Source organism: Ixodes scapularis, unplaced genomic scaffold (genome assembly GCF_016920785.2).
Source record: "Ixodes scapularis isolate PalLabHiFi unplaced genomic scaffold, ASM1692078v2 PGA_scaffold10__122_contigs__length_95168666, whole genome shotgun sequence".
NCBI classification, from domain to species: domain Eukaryota; kingdom Metazoa; phylum Arthropoda; class Arachnida; order Ixodida; family Ixodidae; genus Ixodes; species Ixodes scapularis.
This window is the reverse complement of record NW_024609836.1, coordinates 93,192,878-93,220,594: the sequence shown is the minus strand read 5'-3', so window position 1 is coordinate 93,220,594 and position 27,717 is coordinate 93,192,878. Positions and strand designations below refer to the sequence as shown.

At 49.4% G+C, this 27,717-nt stretch overlaps 1 protein-coding gene across 2 annotated transcripts in view; it reads left to right on the top strand.

Annotated features, from left to right (window-relative positions):
• The first annotated feature begins 20,282 nt into the window (after positions 1-20,282).
• Positions 20,283-27,717, top strand: part of LOC8032248 (protein brunelleschi) — a 29,342-nt gene continuing 21,907 nt past the window's right edge. The window contains exons 1-5 of one of the 2 annotated variants that reach the window (XM_029979201.4): positions 20,283-20,900; positions 22,500-22,691; positions 22,898-23,021; positions 24,012-24,180; positions 24,721-24,882. In XM_029979201.4, coding sequence (XP_029835061.2) covers positions 20,831-20,900; positions 22,500-22,691; positions 22,898-23,021; positions 24,012-24,180; positions 24,721-24,882 — 717 coding nt within the window. In that variant the 5' untranslated portion in view covers positions 20,283-20,830. The remainder of the gene's footprint in view (positions 20,901-22,499; positions 22,692-22,897; positions 23,022-24,011; positions 24,181-24,720; positions 24,883-27,717) is intronic. The other variant, XM_029979200.4, reaches the window with a different exon arrangement.

The window sequence follows — 27,717 nt, the reverse complement described above, 5'->3', positions numbered from 1 at the left end:
AAACTGACGCAGTTTATTTTTTTTTTTTCCAAAGCGTTCGGCCGTGTCCTCCATCAACGCCTTCTTTCTAAGCTATCATCTTTTTGCCTCGACCAATAACCGTTTGCATGGATTCGTGACTTTCTTTTTTCCCGTGTACAGGTCACGTCCATGATGATCATGAATCTTCCTTAATAAATGTATCTCCTGGTGTTCCCCCGGGGTTCGTACTTGGGCCCTTACTCTTTTTAATATTTATTAATGACATTCCCATTGGGATTTCTTCAAAAAAACGCTTTTCCGCCGACGACTGCGTCATCCATAACAAAGTAACTTGTGTGCAAAATAATAACCAGCTTCAGGAAGATCTAGATAAAATTAACAATTGGTGCAAAGAGTGGATTATGTCACCAAACAAGAATAAACGCAAACTAATCCACTTCACCAAGAAAAAAACCACTCTGTCATTTAATTACTTCTTGGACTCCGATCTGATTGAGACCGCTACTGTGTATAAATACCTTGGTGTAAGACCAACATCTGACCTTCCCTGGAATAACCACATTGAAGTCATTACCGCCAATTCATCTGGAACTCTTGGACTAAGCAGACGTAACTTAAAAAATCGCTCCACCCTTTGTCCCTAAGCTAACCTTTAACACGTACGTCAGACCAAAAATAGAATATGCTTCAACCATCTGGAATACCCATCGACTCTACCTCATCAATACGCTGTAGAGGCAGTTCAGAACAGAGCTGCTCGCTTCATTTCATCCACTTATGACTTTTCTTTCAGTGTCTCGGCGCTAAAAACTGAACTAACCATGTCCTCTTTGCAGCTTCGCAGGAAAGTCTCTCAGCTGTGCCTTATTCACAAAATCTACTACCACATTCCCGACCTCAAAACCACTTTGTTATTACCCCTCGACCGAACATCTTCTCGCCTCAACAACGTCTGCACCATCAAACACACTTCTGGCTTTACGAACGCTTTCAATTGGTCATTCCTTTCTCAAGACATCAGCCACTGGAACAGTCCCCCATCCTCCATTGTCACCATCTTGGACCCTGCTGATTTCTCCTCTGCAGTAAAACTACACCTTTCTTGGGCCATGTGATGGTGTGCGGGGCTAGGCAGATCAGTGAAAACACTTACGCAGAGCGCTTGCCAGGCCAGACTTGTACGTAGTTCAACTACTTTACTCAAGTTACTGTAGTTTAACTACTTTTCTGGGTAGTTTAGTAACTTTTAATTACATTTCTATTCTAGTAATCAGTAGTTTACTTTAACTACTTTTCCGAGTGACTTCCACTCAAATTACAAATTACTTTCTAATTTTAGTGGTTGTTTTGCCTATCAACAGAGAACAGAGGTCGGAAGGTCAGCTGATATTTGCAGAGGGGGAAGCATGCGGAGTAGAAAAGGGGGGGATGGGAAGGAAGAAAGTGATTTAGATAGTCCAAAAAACCCCAAAATTTTAACGAGCCCCCCCACTGCAACAACACTGCTACGAGGCGCGGGGAGCGAACAGACACGACGCAAGAGAGGTCGAGTAACTGTGGGATTAGCTCCGAATAGTGGCGTTTCTTTGTATTCCGAAGCTCAATGAGACTTGACGCATTTGAAGAAAGGGCTTGTCCCCGCTTCTCTCCAATGTAGGAATTCTTTGCCACTACAGGAGGTGCACACACTGCTCCTTTTACGGTGCAGGCGATAGAACCCCTAACAACGACGCTCACACCGGATGGGCTGCTCGTGTATCACTCGAAGCGCGTTAACCCACCCCCGCGCCTGCGTTCACGCCGCTTCGCGGTGACGGTGTGCGGCTGCTAATTACAAATCTATTAACCCACCTAGCCCCCCCACCCCCCGTACACGCCGCTTTGCGGCGTCCGGTCGGCAACCCAAGCCCCGCTGCCCCCATGCACTTCCGTAAATAGAGTCGATACGATTTAGTTTAGCGATGTTTCGTCAACAACATTCGTTTTTTTTAGTGTTAATGGTAAAAAAGAAATGTAAATATCGCCAAAAGCCACGACAAAACAAAATGTTCGAGAAAAAAAATAAAAAGAAGTAAGCCGGCCCACACCATAAATAGAACCCGGGTCTGACACGTATGAGGCAGACATCTCACCACTAAGTTACGCTACCTCTTCGGAAACTCGCATTGCATCCGCTGCCTATGTTGACGGCGGCAGCGCCTTTCTCCAAGCAAGCAAGCAAAACTTTATTTTGTGTAAGGGCCTACGTCCTGGTCTGGACGGCCCGTCCGGCCCATGTCTCGCGGATGGATTCCGTAAGGTTACCTACCGTGTAGCCTTGTTCGTGGAGCAAGGCTTTACGAACCAGCCAATCCGGCGTGCGTTAGCACCGTTGCTAGGGTTTGTATCGCCTGCGCGTTAAAAATATGCCCGCGCGGGTCGGGGGGCAGTGCCCTTGGTATTCCTTGGGCGCCGCCGGCCTGTGTCTGCTCTGCCCAGTGGCGGCCGTTTCAGGGGGGGCAAAACGCATGCCTTGCCCCCCCACTCTGAGAACTGGGGGGGCAAGTGCCCCCCTTGCCCCCCCGGTTGGTACGCCCATGCTCACACCGGGTTGCTCGACGCCAGTGAAACGGAGTGTCCAAGGACTCCAGACCGACCATACCCAGGGATCGAGGTGAGCCAAGACATGCCTTGTCTCACCGCTCCGGAGTCGACGACCGCAACGGTTCCCCTCGTTCGGTCAGCAGAAGTAGACATCGACCAGAATCTGACAAGCTTTATCGAGACGATCACTGGTTTGAAGGCCAAGGCGAACGGAGGTGATACAATGAATAACGCAGTCAACAGGACATATGCGCAAAGATTAGGGGAACTAGAGAAAAGCATGAACGAAAGGATACAGCGGCTTGAAGACGGAGCAAGAAGGGATGACCCGAATCTGTGGGAGGAAGTATGTCATCTTCGAAACAAGGTAGCTGAACTAGAACTACGGGTAGAAAAATTGGAGAAAAAGCCGAGAAGCCCTAGCGCTGAAATGGAGCTTAACCCGACTGCGGTTGAAGCAATATATGAGATCAGAAATTCTACAGATGTGGGGAAAGAAACAGAAGATGAAGTTTCTGAGGGAAGTCACACCGACTTAACTCGATGTCAGCAGACTGACATCCTCTCCGCACTGAGGAACACCGGGACACAGTGCGACACTGACGACTTCCAAGGAAGCCCTCACAATTCCGAAGCTATCAGAGACTGCACGGTCAAGTTCGCCCCGGAGAAACATGTCCGCGATATCGCTGAGAAGAGAATGGACAGCATACAGCCGACAGTTAAAGAAGAGCAGATCAGACCTCCGCCGGGAATACAACGAGAAATAATTATCGCCGGAGATGGAAATGTCGCACGGATTGCTAGGGCGCTCATTGAAGAGGTCAGAGCTCCCCAAAGCTTGGAGTTTGTAATGAACAGAACTGCCACGACGCAGGTAGTGCATGAACTGCTCGAGACGTATGAAGAACAAGCTAGAAACGTGCCACGTCTGTATATACTACATGTGGGCGTAAATGACATACTCAGGGGTGAACAACCGGAAGCAATAGTGGAGCGACTGAGGATGAAATGGACCAACCGGAAGGCATCTTTGGCGATCTGTTCAGTGCCGGAGAGCGACAGGAGAGGCAAACGAATACATGCGGCGACTATGCTACTGAACGCCAGGCTCAAGCAACTATGCAAGAGCATCAAAGCAAGGTTCATCGACCTGAGCCGTGAGCTGACAAGCAAGAGAGCAATGCAAAAGGACGGACTCCAATATGGCGAAGAAGGTATCCGAGTGGTGACAGAACGACTAGGTGCAGTGGCAAGCCGTTTTTTAGGTCTCAGAAGAAGGGACAAGGTCGGAAGCCAGTATCAGAGCGATCCGTGGCGATATGGGAGCTACCCACAAATGGGACGCACAGAAATGTCTCAAAAAAAGTGCGTTACTTACGACATCCCAGGGATGACTGTTGGACCCCCCCATATCGGAGTGCCTCACGTCAAGGATCTACGACTGAAGACTCAGGTGAAAGGACACCAACCTCCGCTGAGCAACCAGCCGGAGTATATGCTGCAACCCCAAAGCGAACAACTGTCCCAGGTTCCTACTTTTCCCGAGACAGGGGTACCCCTTATTCCTGTACACCAGAGCGGCGGGATGACAGGGCCGAGGGTGACCATGCAAGAAAGAGAGAGTTATCCAATGTCAACACTGAGAATGGGTCTACCTACATATCAGGAGTCACCCCTATTCCCTGGCTACGTCCAGCACCAGGCAGGCATGACGCAGCTGGAGGTTGCGCAAATGGTGAATCGCATAGTCCGCCAACAATTGGCGGGATTGCAGTGTTAGGGGGTATGGACAAGAAGCAAACCACGACTTCCGAACTACCGCTGCCTCCTGGTCGAACGAGACAAAAAGGAAGTGTTATCGTTGGTTTTTTAAATTTGAATGGTGCAAGACGTCAACGGAAGTGGAATGAGTTATATATAATGCTCAGTGAACAACAATTCTCTTTATTTGGGGTTGCTGAGACTCACTTGCGTGACGCTGAAGAGCCCCCAGTGGACCCTTCATGGTGCTGGGCTGGGTGTAACAGGGTGGAAGGCAACCGACGGGGAGGGGGTGTGGCCTTACTATGGCCTCAGAAAGGGCAAGCATGGGTCAGGAAATTTGAAAGGTGCCGAGAACACATATGGGTGGAAGGACAAGTCGGGAACGCACCGACAGCTGTATGTGCCATTTATCTTTCGGTGGGAAATAACAGGCAAGATGAAAACAAGGCCATTCTAGACTGCGTTCGACACGACGTCCAAAGTTTGGACCGAAGCCATTCCGTGCTACTGATGGGGGACTTTAATGGTCACCTGGTTGAGCTGGATAGCCGCGAAGACAAGAATGGACACATGTTGAGACAACTGGCGGAAGATTTGGACTTGGAGATATTAAACCTGAGAGAAGAGTGTGAAGGAAAGTATACATGGATGGTGCGGGACAAAAAAACCTGCATTGATTACGCCCTCGCCTCCAAGAGGCTGTCAAACCGCCTTCAAAAAATAGTTGTGGACGACAATGGTGAACGGAGCGTTGGCAGCGATCATAGTACCATACTACTACATTTCGGAGCAATCCAACGGCATCGCAGTCGCCCAAAGCGCGCATTGACGTTTCGGCTGCGCGAGGGGGATATCGAGGCTGTATGTCAAGACTTCGAAGAAAGTGAGCAACGCATGAAGGCCGCAACGTATGAAGAATACGCCACGGAACTTAGGCAGGCAGTTGCCAAGCGTTCGGTGGCAAGGAGTACGCAAGGAAAAAGACGGCTTGTCCCGTGGTGGGACGCTGAAATCGGGAGAGCGATTCGGTACCGACAAGACGCGAACCGAGAACATCGCCAAGCACTAAAGTCGTTTGGAAAAGGTCCAGAGACGTTGCAACTCTGGGAGGAGTACCAAAGACGCAAGGCACTAACACAAGCTATTGTTGAAAAGAAAAAACAAGCACATGACTGCAAGGAGATGGCAGACATACGAAAGGGCGGAAAAAAAGCTGGAGAGAAGTTCTGGCGCTACATTGGTAGTCTAGATGGGAAAGACTGCTCTCCCCAACTGGTGAATCCGGACAATGGAAGTGAGGTAAATAACATAAAAGAACTTCTGGGTGAATATCTCTACACTCTCTTTGGGACGGAACAAATGAACTGCAATCATGAAGGCATGATGAAATCCCGCATTTAGAAGATGCCCCGCAGAGTACCACAGTCGACCAAAATGCAACAGTCGTGGGGTGTGTTCAGGTAGAACGTGCACTGGCGCGGCTAAACGGCAGCACAGCACAGGGGCTGGATGGAATCTCCGCCAAGGTGCTCAAAGGTTTAGGACCCGACGCACGAGAGCACCTGGCACACCTGTTTAGTCAAATCTGCTGCGGCGGTGACCCGATTCCCAGCGACTGGAGACGTGGTCGAGTTTCCTTCATTCCAAAGACAGGCGGCAACAAGCAGTTGTTACACGACTACCGACCACTCACGGTCACGCCGGTTGCCTACAGGGTGTTCGCGACCATAATTAATGGGCGTATAACGCAGTGGGCCGAGGAGAGCGGCATACTGACTGAGTTGCAGAACGGTTTTAGACGTGGGCGACGCTTGGAAGATAATCTTTTTACGTTGACGCAATGCATCGAGATTGCACGGAGGGAGAAGCGACCAATGATTACTTGCTTCCTTGATATAGCGAAAGCATATGATTGCATTCCTCATACCATGCTTCTGAAAAGATTAAAACAGCTTAATATGCCTGAAACCTGGGTGACGTTAATCCAGCGGCTCTACGATCAAAATGTTGTGACGGCATCTTTCAACGGTGTGAAATGTGACGAGGTTATAGTTGAAAAAGGACTACGACTGGGTTGTCCATTGTCGCCGACACTGTACATGTTGTATGCATCTAGCATGGAAAGGGCGCTGGAGAAAACGGCCATCGGTTTTTCTTTGACGCATCTCCAACACGGGGAGGTGATTACATGGCGGCTACCTGGACTTGCATACGCTGATGACATTGTCTTGATGGCCGACAGTGTGGGTGACATGAGGAAACTGCTGGCCACATGTGAGACCGAGGCGGATCAACTCCAATTGCGCTTCAATGCTGACAAGTCAGCGACAGTTATTTTTTCCCGCGAGGAGGAGAACATTGTACCATTCATCTTACAGGGTGCGGCGATCCCTGTTTGCACCAAGTACAGGTACCTTGGCGTGACACTATCAGCTACAGAAAACTACCTCGCTGAGCATCACCAAAACCTCAGGACGTCCTCAGTGCGTAAGCGAAACATATTGCGAAGACGGTGCCTCTGGAGCTGCGACCAATACGTCGTTACCAGGGAACTTTGGAAGGCCGTCGCGGTACCCGGGCTGACTTTTGGAAACTCTGTCATTGGCATACCCAGCGAGCTTCGTGAATATCTTGAACGACGCCAAAGAGATGTCGGACGTCAAGCGCTGGGATGCCATGGACAAGTGGCCAACGAGCTAGTTGAAGGAGACGTCGGATGGTCATCTTTCGAGGCACGAGAAGCCAGCAGCAAACTAGAGTACTACGCGCGACTCCGGCATATGGACGAAGACCGCTGGGCACGGCGACTTTTCATCTACATTCACCTCAAGAACATCCATTCGACGTGGAGGAATCGTGTCACCCGCCTCGGCACAAAGTTTGGAGCCTTTTGCATGAGTGATGAGCCTCAAGCTGAAAAAGATTGGGTGCGTAAAGTGCGAACGCAGATAAAGGCTGTCGAAAGGGAGCGCTGGATATTGGGAATGCAACAGCATACTAGCATGCATTTGTATGCATCTTTCAAGACCGAGATCGCTCCAATAACGTTCTGCAAAAACACGCTGGGAAGTCGCCTACTCATCGAGGCCCGCGGTGGTGCCCTGCGCACCAGACAGTACCGTCGAAAGTTTGACAGCAACGTGACGGACATGACATGCAGCGCCTGTGGAGAAGACGAAGAGACCACCGAGCATTTGCTGCTCACGTGCCAGAAGCTCCTGCCAGCGCCCATTGGGGATTCCCGCATCGAGCAGGCACTCGGCTTCACGAACGAACATGACCACGTGGCCTGTTCTAGGCAAAGACTGGAGGCGTGGTGGAAAGTGCGACGGTGATTTGCGCACCGAGAAGTCAGCGCGTACCGATCGGACCACCGTGATCGTGTAGCTGTTACCCTCCGCCCACCAGGGGTCATCGACGACAGATGGTGGGCCCTGACGACCTCCCCCCTTCTCTCCCCCTTTTTTTTTCTTTCTTTTCTTTCCTTTTTTTCTTTTTTAACTTTTTTGGCGTGTCGAACTTCGACTCTCGTTTCAAAGAGATTGCGCCGCAGAATACAATACAATACAATACAATACGGTCTATCGCGAAAGCCGCAGCATGTGTCTAACAAACCAAAACCAATATACCTTGAAGGGTATGTGATATTATCTAGAAGACACTGGCGCGACTCTACAGAGCTAGCGAAGGCGCGAACAGAGAGGGCATTTTTAACGATCCTGTGCCTTTCGTATACGAATTCACGGGACTTGTGAAAACTAGAAAAGGCGCCTTCGCGGTGTCATGCACGCGCATTGGGCTTTTCAGGGATCCTAACTTCGATCTACTGGATATAGACTCCGTCCTCACGCGCCCAAGTTTTCATTATCACAGCTCACGGAAGCTTCGCATGTCGCGTGTTTCACACCGCGCGCATGCAACACACACGGCAGGAACGAAATCGCTGTATACCCTCACTTTGGGTTGTGCGAGGAGGCAAGTCCACCAGATGGCGGTTCCGAAACTCTGCGGCACCAATACCAGCACGGAACAATCGTAAAGTCACTTTATATCCAAAGAAAAACACAAACGTGCAGAGATCTCGAAGCCGTTCGATCGGAGTGAAACCTCAAACTGTTCACCACATAGAATATAAGGCCCGTAGACCTTCTTCTCCTCTTCCCGTGCGTCATCGAGTCATCGCGCAGGCCTTGTCTTGCGGTATTGGACTGACCGGCACGTGACATACCGGCGAGGTACATACTTTTTTGGGGAACCTGCCAGACAGCCAGCCATGAGCGGCGGAGAGAACGCGGAAAATAAACTCATAATTCATGTGGCGAATGCTGCGGCGTGCGTCGCGTAAAACGCAGGTACAAACTGGCGCCGTTCCAAGACCAGAATGCGACTGCCCCATTCGAATGCCACCTTCAGCGTTCATAGACCCGACACCGGATACAACAGACATTGCCACCACGGATATGTTACGGCATATACTTTGCAGACACGCCATGGGGATATGCTAGACAACACGAAACTATACACGATGATAGCTTGTTCACACATTTACGTTTGTATGTGATCGATACCTTCAAAAACACAAGAACTGCCCCCCCCCCCCCCCCCCCCCCCCTCTGCGTCATCACTATGCGGAGCGTAAGTTCGTCTGCTTCTTTTGCAGGGCTTGTGATGACGTCAGAATTTCGAGCTCCGATTGGCTCTGATTGGAGGATAGTGGGTAGACCTCAAAGCAGGGTGTAAGATAGACAGGTGGGGAAACGAGAGCCAAATGAGCGACCGGATTGTGTCCCCCTCGGTTTTCTCTTTTTTCTGTGGCGCCATCTATGTGGAGCACCGCGAACTCTCACTCCGGGCGTGCTCTCGGTTTATTTTGGGCACTCTCCCATGTAAATCCGGTTCCGATTTTTTTCTTCTCGCCTCAGCGCCATCTGTCGCAAATCGGTGGTACCCGCAAGCAGACGAGTACACAATCCGGTCACGGCGCTGTGGTAGGCTTCTATGGGTATGGGCCGTTTCCCCACCTGTCTATCTTACACCCTGCCTCAAAGCAACCTGCCTTGAGGTCTACCCATTATCCTTCAATCAGAGTTCGGTGTTTTGACGTCATCACAAACACTGCGAAAGAAGCAGACGAACTTGCCCTCCGCATTGGAGCCACGCAACGACCCCTTGCTTGTGTCAGCGCCCTCGGCAGCGCGTCTCGCAGCGTCTCACAACAGAGGCGATGTTACGAACACGGCCCTCGTCGACCTTCAGCATGTTTGTCGCTTGGGCCCGGGTCGGCGGTCCACTAACGATGACGTCATGCGCAGGCCTTGTTTTCCGAGTAGGACTGGTGTGACCGACTGCGTTGCAACCGCTTGTGGCTGCTAGCGACGAAAGAACAAGCAGTCTCCATCCATCGGGTAGCCCTAAGACATCTTCCATTCTGCGTATTTTTTTTTTTTTTCAAACTTTTTTTACGCATTGTTATTTCACCTGTGCTCGAAATATTTCTGACAATGTTGTAAGCGACCATTTTTCACTTATGGTGCGCAAAGATATGACCTATACTTCGTTTGAGCTTAAAGGGACACTGGCGGGGTGTTGATGCTCGCCAAGGTTTTTATTTGTACATGACACACGAGAGCCGCAACTACCCGGAGTGCAAATCGCGGCTCGAAATTCGTTTTCTTTCCGCCCGAAAACCGCCGATTGAGAATGATTCGCGCTCGCCCTCTTCTTTGCGGCCACGTGCCGTTCTTTAGGGTTTAGACACACTCATCAAATATAACCAAAGTCACGGGTCGTCGTAGATACACACACTATAATAAAAAAAAAAAAATATATATATATATATATATATATAACCATTTGTTGTGGCTTCTAATAAACTGCAAATACGTTGATTAAAAAAAAAGTTACGCAGAAAACCGGAAGCACTTCAAGTGCTTCCGGTTCTCTGGGGCACCTGTGATCGACACAATACCTGTAATTGACACAGCACCAAAGCAAAACACGAGGCCAGCCACTGGCCGCACACCACCACCACACCGCGAAAAAGGCGAGCACACTACGCCGCCGACACCGTGGCCGCCGAGGAGGGACCTCATACCGCAGCGCCCTCCGCGGCGGCGCGGAACTAACTACTCCTGGTTCGAGGCTAGCTCCGAGCAGGATCTGGTCGCTCGCTCCCCGCGAGAAGAGCGGTTAGTGGCATCACCTAAATGTGTTTCTTTCACCGTGCTACGGGAGCCAGAGTTGCGCGTCTGTTTTCCACGTGCCGCCGTGCCGCTATTCGCCGAGATTCGATCACGTGAGGAGCAGACTCAAATGCCGTGCAGGCAAGTGTACGTTGCGCGCGCCCCAGCGTACGTTCCCCTCAACGGTTCCCCTGGTTTTGAGCGCGCAGCGTCTCTATTCGCCGAATTCAGTCACGTGAGGAGCAGGCTCAACCTGCCGTGCAGGAAAGACGACGCTACGGGGATGAACGCGCAACACTGGCTCCCGTAGGGAGCCTATACAGGAACTCTAGTTTTATTAAATAATATAATAATGCAAAGGAAGAGGTGGGATGCAGGGTGATAGGTTAGTCCATCAGATGAAGGGACAGCTGAATCATCCTGCTAGGAAGCGGGGTGAAAGAGGGACAGAGGTGAAGAGGCGAGGAGGGGATGAGAGTACACTTCGGTTGGGATGCGAGTCCTGATAACGACAAATAGTCGAGGACCGCTCAAAGAACGCTTATTTGCACTGCCCATCATCCCGTTTAGAACAAAACCTTTGTCGTATTCGGAAGAAGGTATGGCGGCTATGTTGACATTTTCACGCAAAATTTTACGATAGTGTGCAAGTAATGGGCACGTCCGTAAACTATGGTCAAGGTCTTCCACCAAATTGCAGGCTTCGCATAGCGGGAAAGAGGAGCGCCCAATGAGGTGGAGTCTTGCTTTCGTGTTTGCGTACCCAACTCCTAGTCAGTGAAGAAGAGCCTGTTCTTTTCTTTTAATTTTTTTTTTTTCCTCTGAATGAGTTCTGGAGGAGATGCTACTGCTGTCTCAAAGTCAGGGTGTAGCACTCTAATGCTCCCTTCAATAAGGGATTTGGCCGAATCGTATGGGTGCACAGAGAAGCTCGGTGAGGAGTCGGAGTGGGCAGCTGTGGCAAGAGCATCGGCGTCTTCGTTACCTTGGACGCCGACGTACGAAGGAATCCATTGAAAATAGAAGGTGTTTCGATTTCTTCCTGCGGTTTTTGCAAGTCCTCCAGTTATCCGAGCAAGAGGGGAGGAATTTTCAGGTTCATGAGTTGGCGTAAGGCTTCTTTTGAATTCGTAAATACCACAACCGATCGGGGAGCTAAAGGGAGGGGTGTCATGGTAATAGCTAGCCAGATAGCCGTTAATTCAGCTTTTGTGGTGTCGAAGCAAGTATCAAGCTGTCTCATATTGCTAAGGCTAAGCTCCGGGACAACGCTACTGTAGCTGTGTCGTTCTTAATACTGCCATCAGTGTAAATATGTAACATTCTATCGTAATCTGTGTGCATTAGTTCTAGTGCTATATTCTCCGCGATACGACCGCTGCTACCAGCCGACGTGGCGGTAGGTCAAGAATCTCCGTGTCAACTTTGAAAAATTAATCTTGATGTGGTGGTGGCACAGGTGGAACGTTTTCCGGATAGCCGATTGAGACACGGAAAGCTTTGGCGACTTGACCAAAGCGAGATGAACGGTGGAATGGAAGTTTGTCGATTCATTTGGAGGTTGACTGGGCGCGGTGAAGTCTAGTGATGTGTCATAGGGCCCACTCATGAACCTGCAGCTCTAGTGGTGAATCATCTGCTTCGATTAGTGTAGGTAGGCACTGCGAAGTTTTAGGGAGGCCTAAGCATATGCGTAAAGCTTATCTGTGAACAAGTTCTAGCTTGTTCCATTGCGCGTTTGATATTGTCAGAAGAGGGAGAGCGTAGAGGAAGCGATATACAATAAGTCGCCTATGAAGGCTTAGCATTATATTTCGGCTGCTTCCCCAGTCACGGCCGTCGACAAAAACACGCGTGCATGCATTACAATCTCAAATACTTATGAAAAAGAACAAAGCGAAGATACAAAACACACTGATGTGAAAACACCAGCAGACAAGGCGAGATTAAAGATATGCTTTAATGTTGGAGAAAATACCTTCGGAAAGAGTTTAACGATAAAATTTGAAATAGAATACCAGCCAAATAATAATTTCGGCTTTAGATTTTTTGTGTGGGGTTTATGATTTTAGGAACAGTAACTTTGCTATCCGTAAGAACATCTGAGTGAAAACATCTATAGGAATAATACACACATGACTTTTGTCCTCTCCACTATACCACCCCCAAGCCACTCCAAGTCATTGACATCCAAGGAACCTCAGCATACCCCTTCCCCCCCCTCCCCCCCCCCCTCCCCCCCCCTCCCCCCCCCCCCTCCCCCCTCACCCCCACGAAAAAACAAACCAAAGAGCACTCCTCGCTACGTTACTGAAGTGCCCTAGGCTCTGAATTTGCTCGCGGCGTTCCACGTAAAGCAGGGTTAAACAAAATATCAAGAGTTTTGTGACCAAAATAAATACTTGTTAAAAAAAAAAACACTGTCGTCAATTGATAATATGTGTCGTTCGGAGGTTTTGATTCACCGACAAATATGTCTTCTTTTTTTTTAATTTTATCGAGCTTTGACGACACGGTATATTGAGAAGATCGTTCTTCCGGTTCGTTCCGCGCGGTCACGCTTTGCGTTCGCCATCTATTTTAAGCGCAGCGCATGAGAACGCACGGATGTAGTCCAAATACTTGGACGCGCCTGGCAAGTGCCCGGTCTGATCTCGTACAGCAGTGCCCACAGACGGACCGTACCGGAAGCATTGGATCCTGAGAAAGTATAGCGCTATTGCTTTCCCTGCCTGCCAGCCGGACTCAGACAGATACTAACATACACACTAACATACATTTAGCGGGTAAATTTTTCCGCTAGATTTAGCTGGAATTTTTTTTCGCTAGGTTTAGCGGGGAAATTTTTCCGCTAGATTTAAGGCTGAAATTGGTTTAGTGGGAAATTTTCCCACCAAGTTTAGCGGGGGAATTTTCCCGCTAGATTTAGAGGGGAAATTTTTCCGCTAGGTTTAGGGGGGAAATTTTTCCGCTAAATTTAGCGGGGAAAATTTTCCGCTAGATTTAGTGCGGAACTTTTTCCGCTAGGTTTAGCGGGTAATTTTTTCCGCTATATATAGCGCGGAAATTTTTCCGCTAGATTTCATGGGGAAATTTTTTCGCTATATTTAGAGCGGAAATTTCTCCGCTAGATTTAGCGGGGAAATTTTTCCACTAGATTTAGCGAAGAAATTTTTCCGCTAGATTTAGCGCGGAAATTTTTTCGCTAGATTTAGCGGGGAAATTTTTTCGCTAGGTTTAGCGAGGAAATTCGTCCGCTAAGTTTAGCGGGGAAATTTTTCCGCCAGATTTAGCGGGGAAATTTTCCGCTATATTTAGCGGGGAAAGTTTTCTACTAAGTTTAGCGGGGAAATTTACCCATAATTCACCGCGCGGTTACATCGACGGCGACGGCGACGGCGACGCCGACGCCGCTCAAGCCAGAAACGGGCGCCTAAGAGCTGCGCTCTAAAAACATGTTTTCTTTTCGTTTTTAGAGCGCAGCTCTTAGGCGCCCGTTTCCGGCCTGAGCGGCGTCGCCATCGGCGTCGGCGTCGCCCTCGGCGTAGGGTGCGAACATGAAGGCACTCTACGTCGCCGTAACCGCGCGTTGCATCATCGGAAGTTCCCATAATGACGTCACGAGGGTTACCCTCATGAGGGTTACGAGGGTTACTCTCACGAGGGTTATGAGGGTTACCCTCACGAGGATCACAGGGTTACCCTCACGAATATCACGAGGGTTACCCTCACAAATATCACGAGGGTCACAAGCGTTACCTCCACGAGGGTTGCGAGGGTTAGTTACCCTCAAAAGGGTTACCATCACGAGGGTCACGAGGGTTACCCTCACGAGGGTCACGAAGGTTACCCTCACGAGGGTTACGAGGATTGCCCTCACGAGGGTCACGAGAGCTATGGGGGTTACCTTCACGAGGGTCACGAGGGTTCCCCTCGCGAGGGTTACCCTTACGAGGGTCACGAGAGTTATGAGAGTTACCCTCATGAGGGTCACGAGGGTTACCCTCACGAGGGTTACCTTCACGAGGGTTATCCTCACGAGGGTCACAAGGGTTACCCTCACGAGGGCCACAAGTGGTACCCTCGCGAGGGTATTGAGGGTTACTTTCAACAGGGCCACGAGGGTAAAACTTTTCCACTATATTTAGTGGAGAATTTTCTCCGCTAAATTTAGCGGGGAAGGAAGAGGGGCATACCCTCCCTTCCGTACCATCCCCTCCTCCTCCTCGAGTGCTGCGCTCTAAGTAGGTGTTACAGAAAATTGCAAACGTCTTTAATTTTTTTTTTCTTTCTTTTTTATGGGGCGGAACCAAGAAAAAATTGGACGTTCGTGTTTGTACAGCCTGAATTCGGTCTGCCTTTGAAATGCGGAGACACGGGTTTACGCTGTAGAAGAGAAATCGACAGATGTGAAGTACCACCGCCAGCGTGCATCGCGCAGTAGTAATACACGACCGCATGCCGGCACGATGCTCATCCAGATCGAAACGGGCAGGGGTGGGGCTCGAACCCAGGATCCCTGGGTTCTGCAGCACGAGCTTTCGCTCCACCTGCTCCAAGCTGCGGGCGGTCAGTGTGTCTTTGCAGCTGCGGTCACACTACTAATGCCCGAGTCATACTATACATATCGTATCTCTTTCGCATGGACTAACTGCGAAGGCTGCATGCAGGCACGGGCGGCTAGACTTGACTGCACTGACTGGAGCACTCGCTGCACGAGCGCTCGTGCAGCCGCCGAGACTTCATCGAAAGCAACTGGCCCGCGCTTTTAGCACGCGCGATTAACAATAGTTCATGCTAAGGTGAGATGAAGTATAGAGCGACAAACAAAAATAACCGACGCCGACAAGCCTCAAGCACGTGCGATCTACTCTTTGTTTCCCTAATAGGGAGTTTTCCTAGACCGCTTTTCCCTCTCGACTGTGCTCTCCGCAACGAAGACCAACTCATCTCTGTTACGTCACGGCGCGGTGGTGGCGCGTCGGACGCACTTCCGGTCTGGGGCTGTGGGCGGAAGTGCCCATTTGAGACGTGTATTCCTGCGTTGTTTTGAAAGGAACCATACAAAAACCTGCCTTGTCGTCAAAATGCTGCGACTGGGGCTGTACCAAGAGAGTCGAGAAAGGTTTGAAGGTCAGTTTTCATGCGCTCGGTTCGTCCGAGAACGCGGATATGTGCCGTGAAAAGGGAAAACCAGACGCCGTCGGACAACGATTGCTTGGGCGGGAAGCATTTTGGGTTAAATTCACGGATACTACTGGCCATCAAATTTATTTGTTTGGTTCCAAAATGAACGCCGGAAAACCGTCAAGTTGTACGGACCACCTGCGGACTACGTTTAGTGCGTCTTCAAGTTCAAACGGTCGCCTGATCGTTCGAACTGTCGTCTGCTCTTGCAAACGTTTCTGCTTGTCGTCTGCTCTTTTAGAGGACACCGGCCCGTAGGCGAAACGTGGGCCCGGTACTTGCGATAAGAATTAAGTGCAGGCCTTAAAAGACTTAAGTTTGAAGGTTGGTAAGCAGGCTCGACGTAAACAGTAGATACAAGGAGATGTTGATCATTGTTACCAGTGGCCATCACCGACGTGTTATGCCTGATTCATTTGGTTAGATTCTGCTTGCGATTTTCAGTATCGACGTCGACCATCTCAGCTACGGTTCACGCTTTTGCAGCCCGAGCGATGTCGCTACTGAAAATAGCGAGCGAAATCTCATCATGTGAATCAGGCTTTAGCGTACGTTCTGCGGCGTCCGCGCGGAATGAATCGCCGCGTGCCAGATTATTCACGCGAAGTTTTGCGGTGTAACGAGCTTCGTTAATTTCGCTGACGCTGCTCAAGTAGTCAGACATCGTTAGGAGGACGTAGAATCAACAGTTCCAACGCGAAAAAGAGCGCGGGGACTCACACCGGCGCCGACAACATCGCATTTCAATGGTTTGTTTATGGGCGACGGCGAGCTTTTTGCCCACACCCCCATCGCGCATGCGCGGCGCCGGTGGCGTCCGCTAGGGGCGCTCCGGGCGCTCCGGTTTGTTTGTAAACATGAGTTGGTGTATACGATTTACCTGCCTACCCCTACGGGAGGAGCGGGGGGGGGGGGGGGGGGGGGGAAGAGGGGGGTGTACATTTCCCCTAGTTTGTCTCAGGGCACCTCTTTAAAAATTCTTCCGTTGAATGCGAAAAGAAAAACAACGTTAACTTAATATTCATTCTGCGCAAAACCGTTTTTTTTTTTCTTTCTTGAGCGGAAGCTAACGTCCCAGTGGCATCAGAGCACGAGCCGTTTCGTCGTCTCTCCTCCGCGCTGCTTAGCTCCTTGGCTTCTCCTCCCATTCATGTGAAGGAGGACAGCAGAAAAAAAGAAAGAGAGAAAAACTTAATTCTAACAAGTACAAGGTTTGCCCATTCTCGCGTACCGCGTTGGTACAGTCATAGCCTGCTCACTCGCAAAGCCTGGCAGTCCGACGACAGAGCCTTAGAGTGCCCGGTCGCAGATTTGGAGCGCGAGGATCTGGTAGCACAGAGCATTAAAAAGCCATTTCTCGGGGAACCTGTACGTAAGCGCACAGCTTTTGCAGCGGCGAGGACCCGAAACACACTTGTTCGCTCGGGAGAAGTGTGCTTCGGCGTCTCGCTGCAGCGGGGCGCCAGTCACGTGGCTCTCCTAAGGCTCTCCTTTTATCCGTTGTCTGCCGCTCTACCTTTTCCATTTCGGCGGCCGTGTCTCGTGGCGATCTGCCACCGTTTTATCGTGGGTAGCGCCATTGCGAGAGAGAAAGGAGGAAAGGGCTACCGGCGAAGTTTTCCCAGGATCGTGTCCGTCACTAAATAAATGTCGAGACAAAACTCGGGACAGCTACAGCCATCTATGAGCGACGGCGGCAAGCCACGCGTGTGGTTGCCGCCTTCACTCATAGATGGCGGGAGCCTTTCCACTCTGGCTTGCCGATTTGCGGCCGGCCATTAATTTCCATTGTACAGCTCCGCTGGCCTTTCCTCTTCACCCGAGTGGAAAGGCTGGAAGTTTTTGTTGGTGTGAACACCCACAAGAAAGGTGCTGTCCACACGATTTACAAACACCAGGCACCACCCTATGCACACACTGAAACGAAGAAAAACAACGAGTATCCAAACGCCCCAGGGCGTGCACGCAATCACGACACTACAACGACACTGTTGACTGCTCGACAATTAAAAGCTGGTCGGTGACCGCCTCAGCACGAGGAGGTCGCTCTATTATTTTCTGGTCCACTAGACTTCCTACATTTATTTGTTGTTGTAGTTGTTTTTTCTCAACGCAGGGCGGTTGGTAAAGACGGCATTTCATCGAAGAAGTAAACGTTAATTTAAATTGGCTCGTAAGCGCCTATGCGGATTGAGAGCGGGAGGAATAACAGAAGGATGTGAGACAAGAACAAAACAAGATTTAAACCGGAAGCGCGCAGGGGTACGCCCGATAGCGAATTTGTTTACAAAAGAAAACACTGCCTGGGTACGGTAACAGTATGTGGCTTTTCGCCATTTCGGCCCCTTCGAAGCTTCCTGAGGGTACATCAAGATCGCCAAGTAGCATCAACGCACTGGAGGCGTTCCTCGCCAATATAAACGTCTTTGGCGCTGTGTGTGCAATCAACTCATCAATCATATCCATCTCCACGGATCTCTTACAATGTTATTGTTTTTCTTTTGTATTTCAAAACAGGAAAATTATTTTTCAGTGCCTCCAAGCACCGGCACTGCACGTAATAGTGGTACGAAGATGTACGCTTGTTTCGTCGGTGTTTGGACAGCAAAATCTCGGTATACGTCTCTATAAAGCTATCACCCACCAACGAATTTAGATGGGCTCAGCAAGAATGGAGAGGTCAAGGAGAAATAGCTTATTTCATGAGCCAAAATGGCGACGGCATCTGACACCCAAACATCTCGCGCTTTTCCTGTCTTTCAGGTGGCGTTCAGCGGCGCACGATGTCAAATGTACATCAAGCTATTCTTGAACACGTGTCACGATCTGTATTTTATATTAACCCCTTAAGTGGGGATAAATTTTTGGGTGCGCAACCTCTGAAGCTCCCGCAACTAGGGTGCTACATGTTTGGAGCGGCGGAAAACATTTTATTGAAAAATCTTGAAATTTGTTTTTGCAGTAAATATTTGAATTTGTTTTCTAAAATTTAATTTAATTGATTTTCTCTCGGGGCCCGGGGGAATTACAGAGAGGAGTGGGTTTAATATACATCAACACGTTGGAAACAGAAAGGCAGACAAAACACAGAAAACGACGCATATCATGCAAGAGGTCAGTAAATTAAACTCCAAAATCAGCGTCAGTAGTGAATCTAAATGTGTTTGGTATCATGTTCGATAAATGGCAGCACCACTAAATTTTGACAAGAATTGACACGTGTTTCACTGCACGCAAAAAATAAAGTTTTTATTGTAAAAAAAAAAAAAGTTTGACTTCTCCCGGAGTTTTGCTGCTTTTCTCCTTTATGTAGAGAATTATGATACATGTAGATGAATTGTAGGTTAGATATATGTTATCTTATCAAGACGTACACGTCCCAAACGCCAAAAGCATCGCATTTTCCTCATTCTTGAGGTGAAAACGGGATTCAGGATCACAATGGAGGCGCGTCCAAAAACTGCAACTTGCCGTAACTGAATGAGAAACGTTTGAGGTCTAAATATAATACTAAACCTTACGTGTAATGTATCGATATGGAAGTCCTGGAAAATGTATATCAAAGGATGCTTCGTAATTTAATATCTCGAAATTGTGACTTGTTGACGTAGATAATACCATTTTAAACTTTATTTTCTTATTTTAATATATGCATAATATCTACAGTTCACTGCTTACTTTTTTAAATTAATTATATCCAACCGATCGTTGAGTAAAAAAAGTTTGATGTTAGAGGCGATAGTCTCTTAAAAGCTAAACAATAAACTAACAACTAAGAATAATCGTAATAATGAGATATTAAAGTATAGTTGAAAAACAGTTATTTAACTTGACATTAACATTATCACTGTAGAATACATAAAAAGAAAGTTATACATCGCAAGTCAGGGTCAAAAAGTTCTTGGAGCGCTTTGTGCAACAACTGAACTCAAGATAAACAAGCACGCTGTGCGGGTTCAGCGTGCAGACATTGCCTTGTTTTGCTTTAGCTAACATGTCTTACCGTCAAAAAAGAACCAAAACGGCATGCACGGTAAGCTTGCACCTAGTTGCGGGTAGGGTGCCTACATGTTTCCGCCGCTCCAAGCATGTAGGCACCCTAGTTGCGTGAGCTTCAGCGGCTGATTGAGTCCGTGGCGAAGTTCGAGGCAAAGAGAGAAGGCTTGCGAAAGTTCGAGATAAATAATTGACCGGCTTTGCTGCAAAGAACAAGCAAATACATCCAATAAGAAAGCCTTATATAAGCTTAACGCCTGAAAAAGTTTCCCCAATCTTCTTTTTTTTTTTTTTTTTTTTCTTACGCTTTTAGTTTTGGGTTTGACATGTTTTGTTGTAACCGTGCAGCGAACAGTAGCCCTACCTTTCAGAGTAGTGCGCAGCGTCAACACGCACAGCGCGTCTAAAAACGAAACCACCGACGTCTCAACGAATATCGTGTATTTTGACATCTATAAAAATACAAAGCAATTGCCTTTGTTTGTCAACCTAACTCGCAACTATATATTAATATACGACGAAAACCAACTGCTTCGGACTACTTTCGATTCAAACGCACGTAACTATCACCAAATTTGGCGGAAACGTTAGTTACCGCTACGACCGCTGTGCGTTCCCAAGTCGATCATATGGTGAACGTTTCCGTGCTGTTGTAAGGGCCGTTCTGATTCTTTATGTCACGGCAATTTTCTCCAAGTAGCGGAAAACGACGATGAAAGTGCGCGATCCAATCGACGAGCACTCGCAAAGCCCTAGCGCCGAACCGTGCGTGCACCAACGCGGCCTTCGGGGCCGCCGCCGACCACTGCGATGAGTCATCGCACCCCCCTACTCGACACAACCTCCCCGAGGAAGCTAGACTGCTCGCGTTGACGACTGTCCCAAAACAACGAGCATCCCACTGCACGATTGCACAAACGGTGAAAAAAGAAAAGAAGCGTCGAAAAGGTGGGACTCCACCATGTCGGAGGACGCAATCGTGGCCGTTGCCGTCGGTCATGCAGTGGTCGCGAGTTCCAGCCGCCGTTGGACGTCGGACAAGGTCGCGAGGCGATGAGGACGCGATAGTGGACGCCTGACACCAGAGTGACGGTGTTTTAGGGGACGCGGAAGTACCCCACCACCCGTTCGCGATGAGTTTTGTGGACTACGAGGCCCGCGTGGAAGACCACCAGTGTCTGTTGGTCCTCGTCAGGACGCTCGGTGAGTACGCCCCCACTGGTATCCGCACTCGAGCGGTGCCGTGCTGCGCGCACCCGGTCCAGTGATGGTAATCTCGCTCGTGGTGTTCGAGTCACGGGCTTACCTTGAGCCTGCTGAGAGCCGCCACTTGACCAGCACGAAGTTTATGAAGTGTATGCGCTGTCAGCAGGAAAAGTGGCCGTGAGCCGTGTGAACGCCACACAGGGCGTCTGTGATTAGGTTGTAGTGACGTGATTTGGTCTTTCGTGCTGTCGGTGTTGCTGCCACGAGCGTTGCCTTTGCCACGGTGATTTTAAACCATCGAACAGGTTCTTCGAAGCGAACAGTAAGCAGGAATAACCAAAGGCGAACTGTGCTGGCTCAGCATATGATCCGGGCACATACCTGTTGTTTCTCTCCATGGACACACCCATGCTAGACGGGAGGAGGGCAGATCCCTGGATGGGGTGCGGAGGGGGCTTGTGACGTTTCCTCCAACAATGGCTAGTGAATGGCAGCGTCCGTTCTATCCTGTGTTGTTTTTGACTTGTGCGAGCATGCAAAACTGCACATAGCCATCACTGGAAAGCTCTGGGGGCTCAGTGACTCGTTTCTGGCCTTCTTACCGGAGATATGTGCAATGAGCAGTGACGGGTCATCTTGGCTTAAAAGTGGTTGCCAGGAAAAGGTGGTCACTGCATTTGGTGCTGGGTCCAGTTGGCAGCGCTGGCTGCGGCTGGGTGTAAACCTTTTCCCTAGACCAAAATGAACTGCTAAGGTAGTTGGATAAACACACCGAAACATGGATATCATTATGGCCAGGACATACTCTTGTCGTCTCAACTGGAGACTCCAAATATGCTACGCTTCAAATATCGATGCCCCCTTCCTCGGTTGCCTCGTGGACGCCGCCATTCTGTTGCCTAGTGCTGGGCGTGCACAGAGTTGGCGATGACTACGATCAGAAAATGTGACTTTCTGCACTTTTAATACGGTGTCGCGAAGCTCGTCTGTTATTGTTTTTCTCCGTCGTGGACTGGTTCGATATTTCCCAAAGACTGAAAAGCCTCTCCTGCAATATCAGACGAGGCTTCAGACAGCTGACAACGGTGATTTTAAGCAACAAGATGGCTGAAGTGTCGGTAATTCGAAGCGTAGCTTACGTGGCAACTCTACTCCCGACTACTTCGACTCGTCCTTGTCCGTGACGCTATTTGTGCTTCGCTTTGCACTATGCTCCATTTCCCTTTAAGTCCGACTGCAGCGGACACCGCAATCCGACGGAGCTGGTCGAGCAGAGCCGGAGTGCATCTTCACGGCGCTCTTTTTCTTTCTGGGTTCGCCATCACTGGCTGAACCGTCACGTGCAGAAAGAATGCGCTGGATCACAGAGGCTTCACTGTGCGTGACTGGTTTAGTCGGTGATTGCCAACAGACAAGAGTGATGAGCGCCGTGACCATGCCCTTTTTAACTCCGATCACAGCCGCTTGACTGCGATCAGACTTCAAGCGAAACGGAGTATAGTTTGTGTTTGTTTCTCCGACGTGCTACCGACCAATGTGGCCAGCCAAAGGCCGCGTCGTCTTCGTTGTCTGACAAGAAAGCACGCGTCTCTTCAGGGCCGGACACAAGCGGCCGGGTGTTTGGGCGTGCGTGGGAGCGCATCTCGCGGCTGTGCCACACCCGGCTCAACGACCAGCAGCAGGGGAGCCGCACGGTCTGGCTGCGCTACGTCCGCTCATACCCGGTGGAGGCCAGCGACTGGGGCGACTTCCAGGCTCACCGTAGGGTGCTCGGCCTGCTCACCATCGGTGAGTGCGCGCCTCGCCGCCCCCCGGCGTCGTCTACACATCTCTGACCGGTGCGTTTACCGTGTCCAAAAAAAGTGGTCCCTCGATCTCCGCCCAACGACGACGTAAGAGTTTTCGATGCGTGGGCGGGATAGGACGCTAAACACGCCGGTCGGAGAAGCCTTCTGGGGAGCGTAATACTAACGGAGTTGTGCCGGCGGTTCTAGGCCAGTGCAAGGACCAGGCGGGCTTGGAGGAGGTGTGCCGTCTGCACTCTGCCCTGCAGGAGCAGTACAAGACGGCCATCGACTCTCGCTGCCTCGTGTTCGGCCTCGACTCGCTCGCAGACGGGTGAGGCGTTTGTTACTTCTAGGTCGACGGTTGTTTTTTATTATTTAATTGTCGTTGATCTACTTGTTTAGTTAGTTCCTTGGTGCATCTTGATGCCCGTTCACACACTTGTGTTTGTCGAGTTCCTGTGACTTCTTACGACGAGAGAATATACTGGCGCCATCTGTGAGGTGAACACAATAACAATGCCATCGAGGCTGACTCGGGCCATTTAGGAATCCACTGCCGAGATTGCGGGTGTTCTCCACTTCTGGCCAACTGCACCGTATTGGGCAGGAGCAATAACAAACCGACACGAGAAATCATAGGAACCGCTAACATTGTCACGCTGGATAGCTTACGTGTTAGCACCCCTTTGATAGCTTCACCAAAAAAAGTTAGACTATTTAGGAAGGTTACCTAGTTATATCAGCCATAGCTTGGACTAGTTCTTTATATATGAGAGTAAAAGAAGATGAAGAGGAAGCACAATACAAACCAGAGTTGAGAGTCAGCGTAGTGTGAGTGTAATTTTTTTAAGTGCGTCTGCTCTTGTGCATTGTGAAGTGTAAACACGAACCACCAACTCGCTGAAGCTGAAGTATTGGTAAAAATTGGTGTGTGCCAGTATCCTTTTGAAGTAAAATGCAAAAAAGGGCCAATTTCGCGTTTGCTCTAACAATCTCACCTAGTGCACACGCCTGGAGTTCTGTCGAATTGCGGTCCCCTCTTCCCCCAACCATGACAACAGCCCGGAGAAGCGACAGGATTCTCACACGGTCTATTTCTCGAAGCAATATTCACCTAAAATGTTTGTAAAAAGTGTTTGGCGGCGTATGGTGCATCCTGGGCAGTGAAAGAACGCCGTCTTTAGAAATAATTCTCGTAATTTTATTCGCAGTCTCGAGGGGAGTGGGAGGGGGTAAGTTTGGTTTTTTGTTGAGCGTCCATTGTTGCTCGGGCGTTTGACTTTCTCAATCGTGAAAGGACAGTTGTGCCTCCCACTTGCAGCACGGAGGAACCTCCCCCAAGTAACTCTGCGGAGGAAAGCTGTCCAGCAGACGAAGCAAGCCCCACATCACCCAACGAGGAGACAGACCCGCTTGGTGTCGGACGCTGGTCCAAGGGCAGCCAGGAAGCCAAAGCAGCCGAGATGAACGGCTGTGACGGCCAGCCCGGGGTAAACATCCTCCGTCTCTCCCTCTCTTGAAATGGTCATTGACACCCCTTTCCCCACCATTCCGCTCTCTAGGGTTGCCAATTTGAATGCCACATCCGAGTAGGGTGCTGCGAAACGTGTTGTCAAAAGTGGCAGAAATAAACAAGGAGTAGTAACGAGGCGAACCAGAGCTGAAATAAGCATGCTCGCGAGATCGCGGCAATTTACTTTGTGGGGTTTAATGTGCCACGATGCCACAAGGTGGCTCTAGAATGCATCTGATGGGTTAAAAGTTGCTTCAGGTGTGTCATTGCTCATTGCACATGATTCATATAGAACTTGCCAAAATCACGGCGACACGGCACTGTAGTGGAAGTAACCATTGAAATAAAATGGAAGCCTGGAACGTGTATTGAACCATGAATGCATTATCTTCTACCTGGATCTGATGCTCGGCTTGTGTCGCGCTCATTTGTACAACGAATGTCGTTACTTTTGGCTTACACAGTGGCTTTAAGTGTGCCGAGTTGTGGGAGTAAGCCACAAATTCTCTACCCCCAGGAGGCTCTGACCAATCACAGAGAGGTTCGCGACATGGTCGCATCTGGCAGCAGCGGGTGTGACGATGCGACGCCCTTGGCCAACGGCAGCAGCTCTCCGCCTCGACTTAACCGTGTCCAGAGGACCCCCTTCACGGGAAAGCTGCGGAGCACCCAGTGCATTGTGAGTGACCGTCACTTTTGTGGCTCTTTCCAGACGTCTTGTTGTAAAAAGGGGCCTCAGATGGTGATTGAGATGTCTTCTACGCAGACTCATGTGCAGCCCAGGCAATCGCTTTACAATCAGTCGTAGTGCTCATTGCAATCATTTTAGAGCACAGCTCTTAAGGCCCGTTCACACTTGCGACAGTCGCTAGAGCGACCAGCGACTAGCGACTGATTGTCAATAGCGACCGATTTTGGGAAGTCGCTCCCCGACTGATTTCTCAAGTCGCAAAACCGAGTCGCTGGACGGCAGAGCCAATCAGAGTCTCGTCGGAAGTGATGTGTGCGTTTGTTTACATCCGACACTGCTTCCCGCGGGAAATAGCGACGCGCGCACGGCGGCAGTCACTGGGACGGAGTTCTCCGCAGAAGCTCTTATTAATGCTGTCAAAGACTATTTGTTTCTTTACAATAAGCAGCACCCCGGCCACAGGGATCGGGGCAAAAAGCTGCAGGCCTAAAACGAGATCGGCGACATTTTCGGCTGGCAGGTACATACAATATCACGGTTGAGGAAGCACACATATAGCCGTTGTTTTACGTTCCGAAGTACCATTACGTTTTCTTGTTTTTTCCTGCCGGCACCTTTGATCAGAAAAACCTTTCAGCCGGCTCAAAAAGGTGTTGATTACTATCCGTTAAGTTGGCAGCGAGCCTGGCGACTCGTCGGTCGCTCAATCAGGTGTGAACACTGGTGGTCGCCAGTCGCTTGTCGCTAGTCGCTCCAGCGACTGCCCCAAGTCGCAAGTGTGAACAGGCCTTTAGGCACCCGTTTCCGGCTTGAGCAGCGTCGGCGTAACCGCGCGGTGCATTATGGGTAAATTTCCCCGCTAAATCTAGCAGAATAATTTCCCCGCTAAATTTAGCGGAAAAATTTCCCCGCTAAAACCCGTCGGAATTATTTGCCCGCTAAATCTAGCGGGAAAATTTCCCCGCTAAATCTAGCGAAAATATTTAACCGCTAAATCTAGCGGAAAAATTTCCCCGCTAAACCTAGCGGAAAAATTTCCCCTCTAAATGTAGCATAAAAATTCCCCCGCTAAATCTAGCGGAAACTTTCTCCGCTAGATCTAGCGGGAAAATTTCCCCGCTAAGTTTAGCGGAAAAAGTCCCCCGCTAAATCTAGCGGAAAAATTCCCCCGCTAAACCTAGCGGAAAAATTTCCCCGCTAAATTTAGCGGAAAAATTTTCCCATTAAATCTAGTGGAAAAATTCCCCGCTAAATCTAGCAAAAAAAATTTACCCGCTAAATTTAGAGGAAAAATTTTCCCACTAAATCTAGCGGAAAAATTTCCCCACTAAATCTACTAGTGGAAAAGTTTCCCCGCTAAATCTAGCGGAACATTTTCCCGCTAAACCTAGCAGAAAAATTTCTCCACTAAATCTAGTGGAAAAATTTCCCCGCTAAATCTAGCGGAAAAGTTCCCCGCTAAACCTAGCAAAAAAATATCCTCGCTAAATTTAGCGGAAAAATGTTTCCGCTAGATTTAGCGGAACAATTTCTCTGGGGGTCACATGCCCCCCCAGGTCACGCGACCCCCCCCCCCCCCCCCCCCCCCCCCCCCCCGCCCCCTCGAGGTACGTGACCCCCCACCACCGAGAACACGTGAACCTCAGTACACTTCCCTCCTCCTCCTCAAGAGCTGTGCTCTAATTCGGCGTTACAGGGAGTTCATTTTTTTTTTTCACCGTGATAGTGCTCCGCACACTGACTGTTTTTATGGCGCTTTTTATTTTTGCCACGTCATGTTGTTGCTCAGTGGCTGAGTTCCGTGGATTGCTGACTATACAGTTCTATACCCGTTTTCACCTCAAGAACTGTAGTAAAAAAGGTCCGGCTCCTCGTGCAGCAGTACTGATTATATGTAGAGAATTGAGATATGTGGGTGGGTGCATTTGAGATTAGATATATGTTGTCTTATCAAGACGTACACATTGCCGCCAATGCCAAAAGCATCGCTTTTTCCTCCGGCAACCAAATCTCATAAGAACTACTACGCGCCGCGTATGAATAATATGCAAAACTTGCTTTTTTCTTGAGATGAAAATGAGTATAGTACACATCTGTGTTTCATGTTTTTTCATGTTGAAATCATTTTTTTTTTGTGCATTGTGAACACGTGTTTGATAATCGGTATCAATATTCTTTACATCTAATTTCTCCGATTTGTCTTTCTCTTAATTTTTCGTACAAGCTTTTTGAGAGTGTTGTTTATTTTCATTGTCTATTGTTGCGTTTAGACTAATCTTTATGTTGTAAAGTCCCCCCCCCCCTGTAGCGACCTTGAATCAGGCTGTTTACCAACCTGGAATAGACCCTTTTCAAAAGTCAGAGTCCTCTTGTGGCAGTATTAAAAGCTCCATTATTGCCGCTCTAATGGCGGTGATAGGAGATCATGCGCGGCTAAATCAAACACCCTCGATTCCGTGCATCGAAGGTGACGTGAAAGGACCAACATCTTTTCCTTTTTCTGCTCTATGCTTTCGAAGACGTTCGATTTTTCTGGTGTGGAGAAACAGTGTAGTTCCGCCATTAGAGCGTCGGGTCTGGCTCTGCACAAGGTGGGTAGACTGACTTTCGTAAAGGGTCTATTGTGAGGGAATGGACCTTTTGTAGAAACATCGGTTCGAGGGTAAATGGTTCTAGTACCCTCTCTCTCTTCCTTCTGGCCGAGCAGAGAGGGAAGATGGTTTCTTCGTGTCGACTTTGGGGCAGAAGATAGATGACACACGATGGGGACAAAGGCGAGTTTCAGAAGGCGTATTTAGGTTACAGCGGCTTAATGGGCGAACA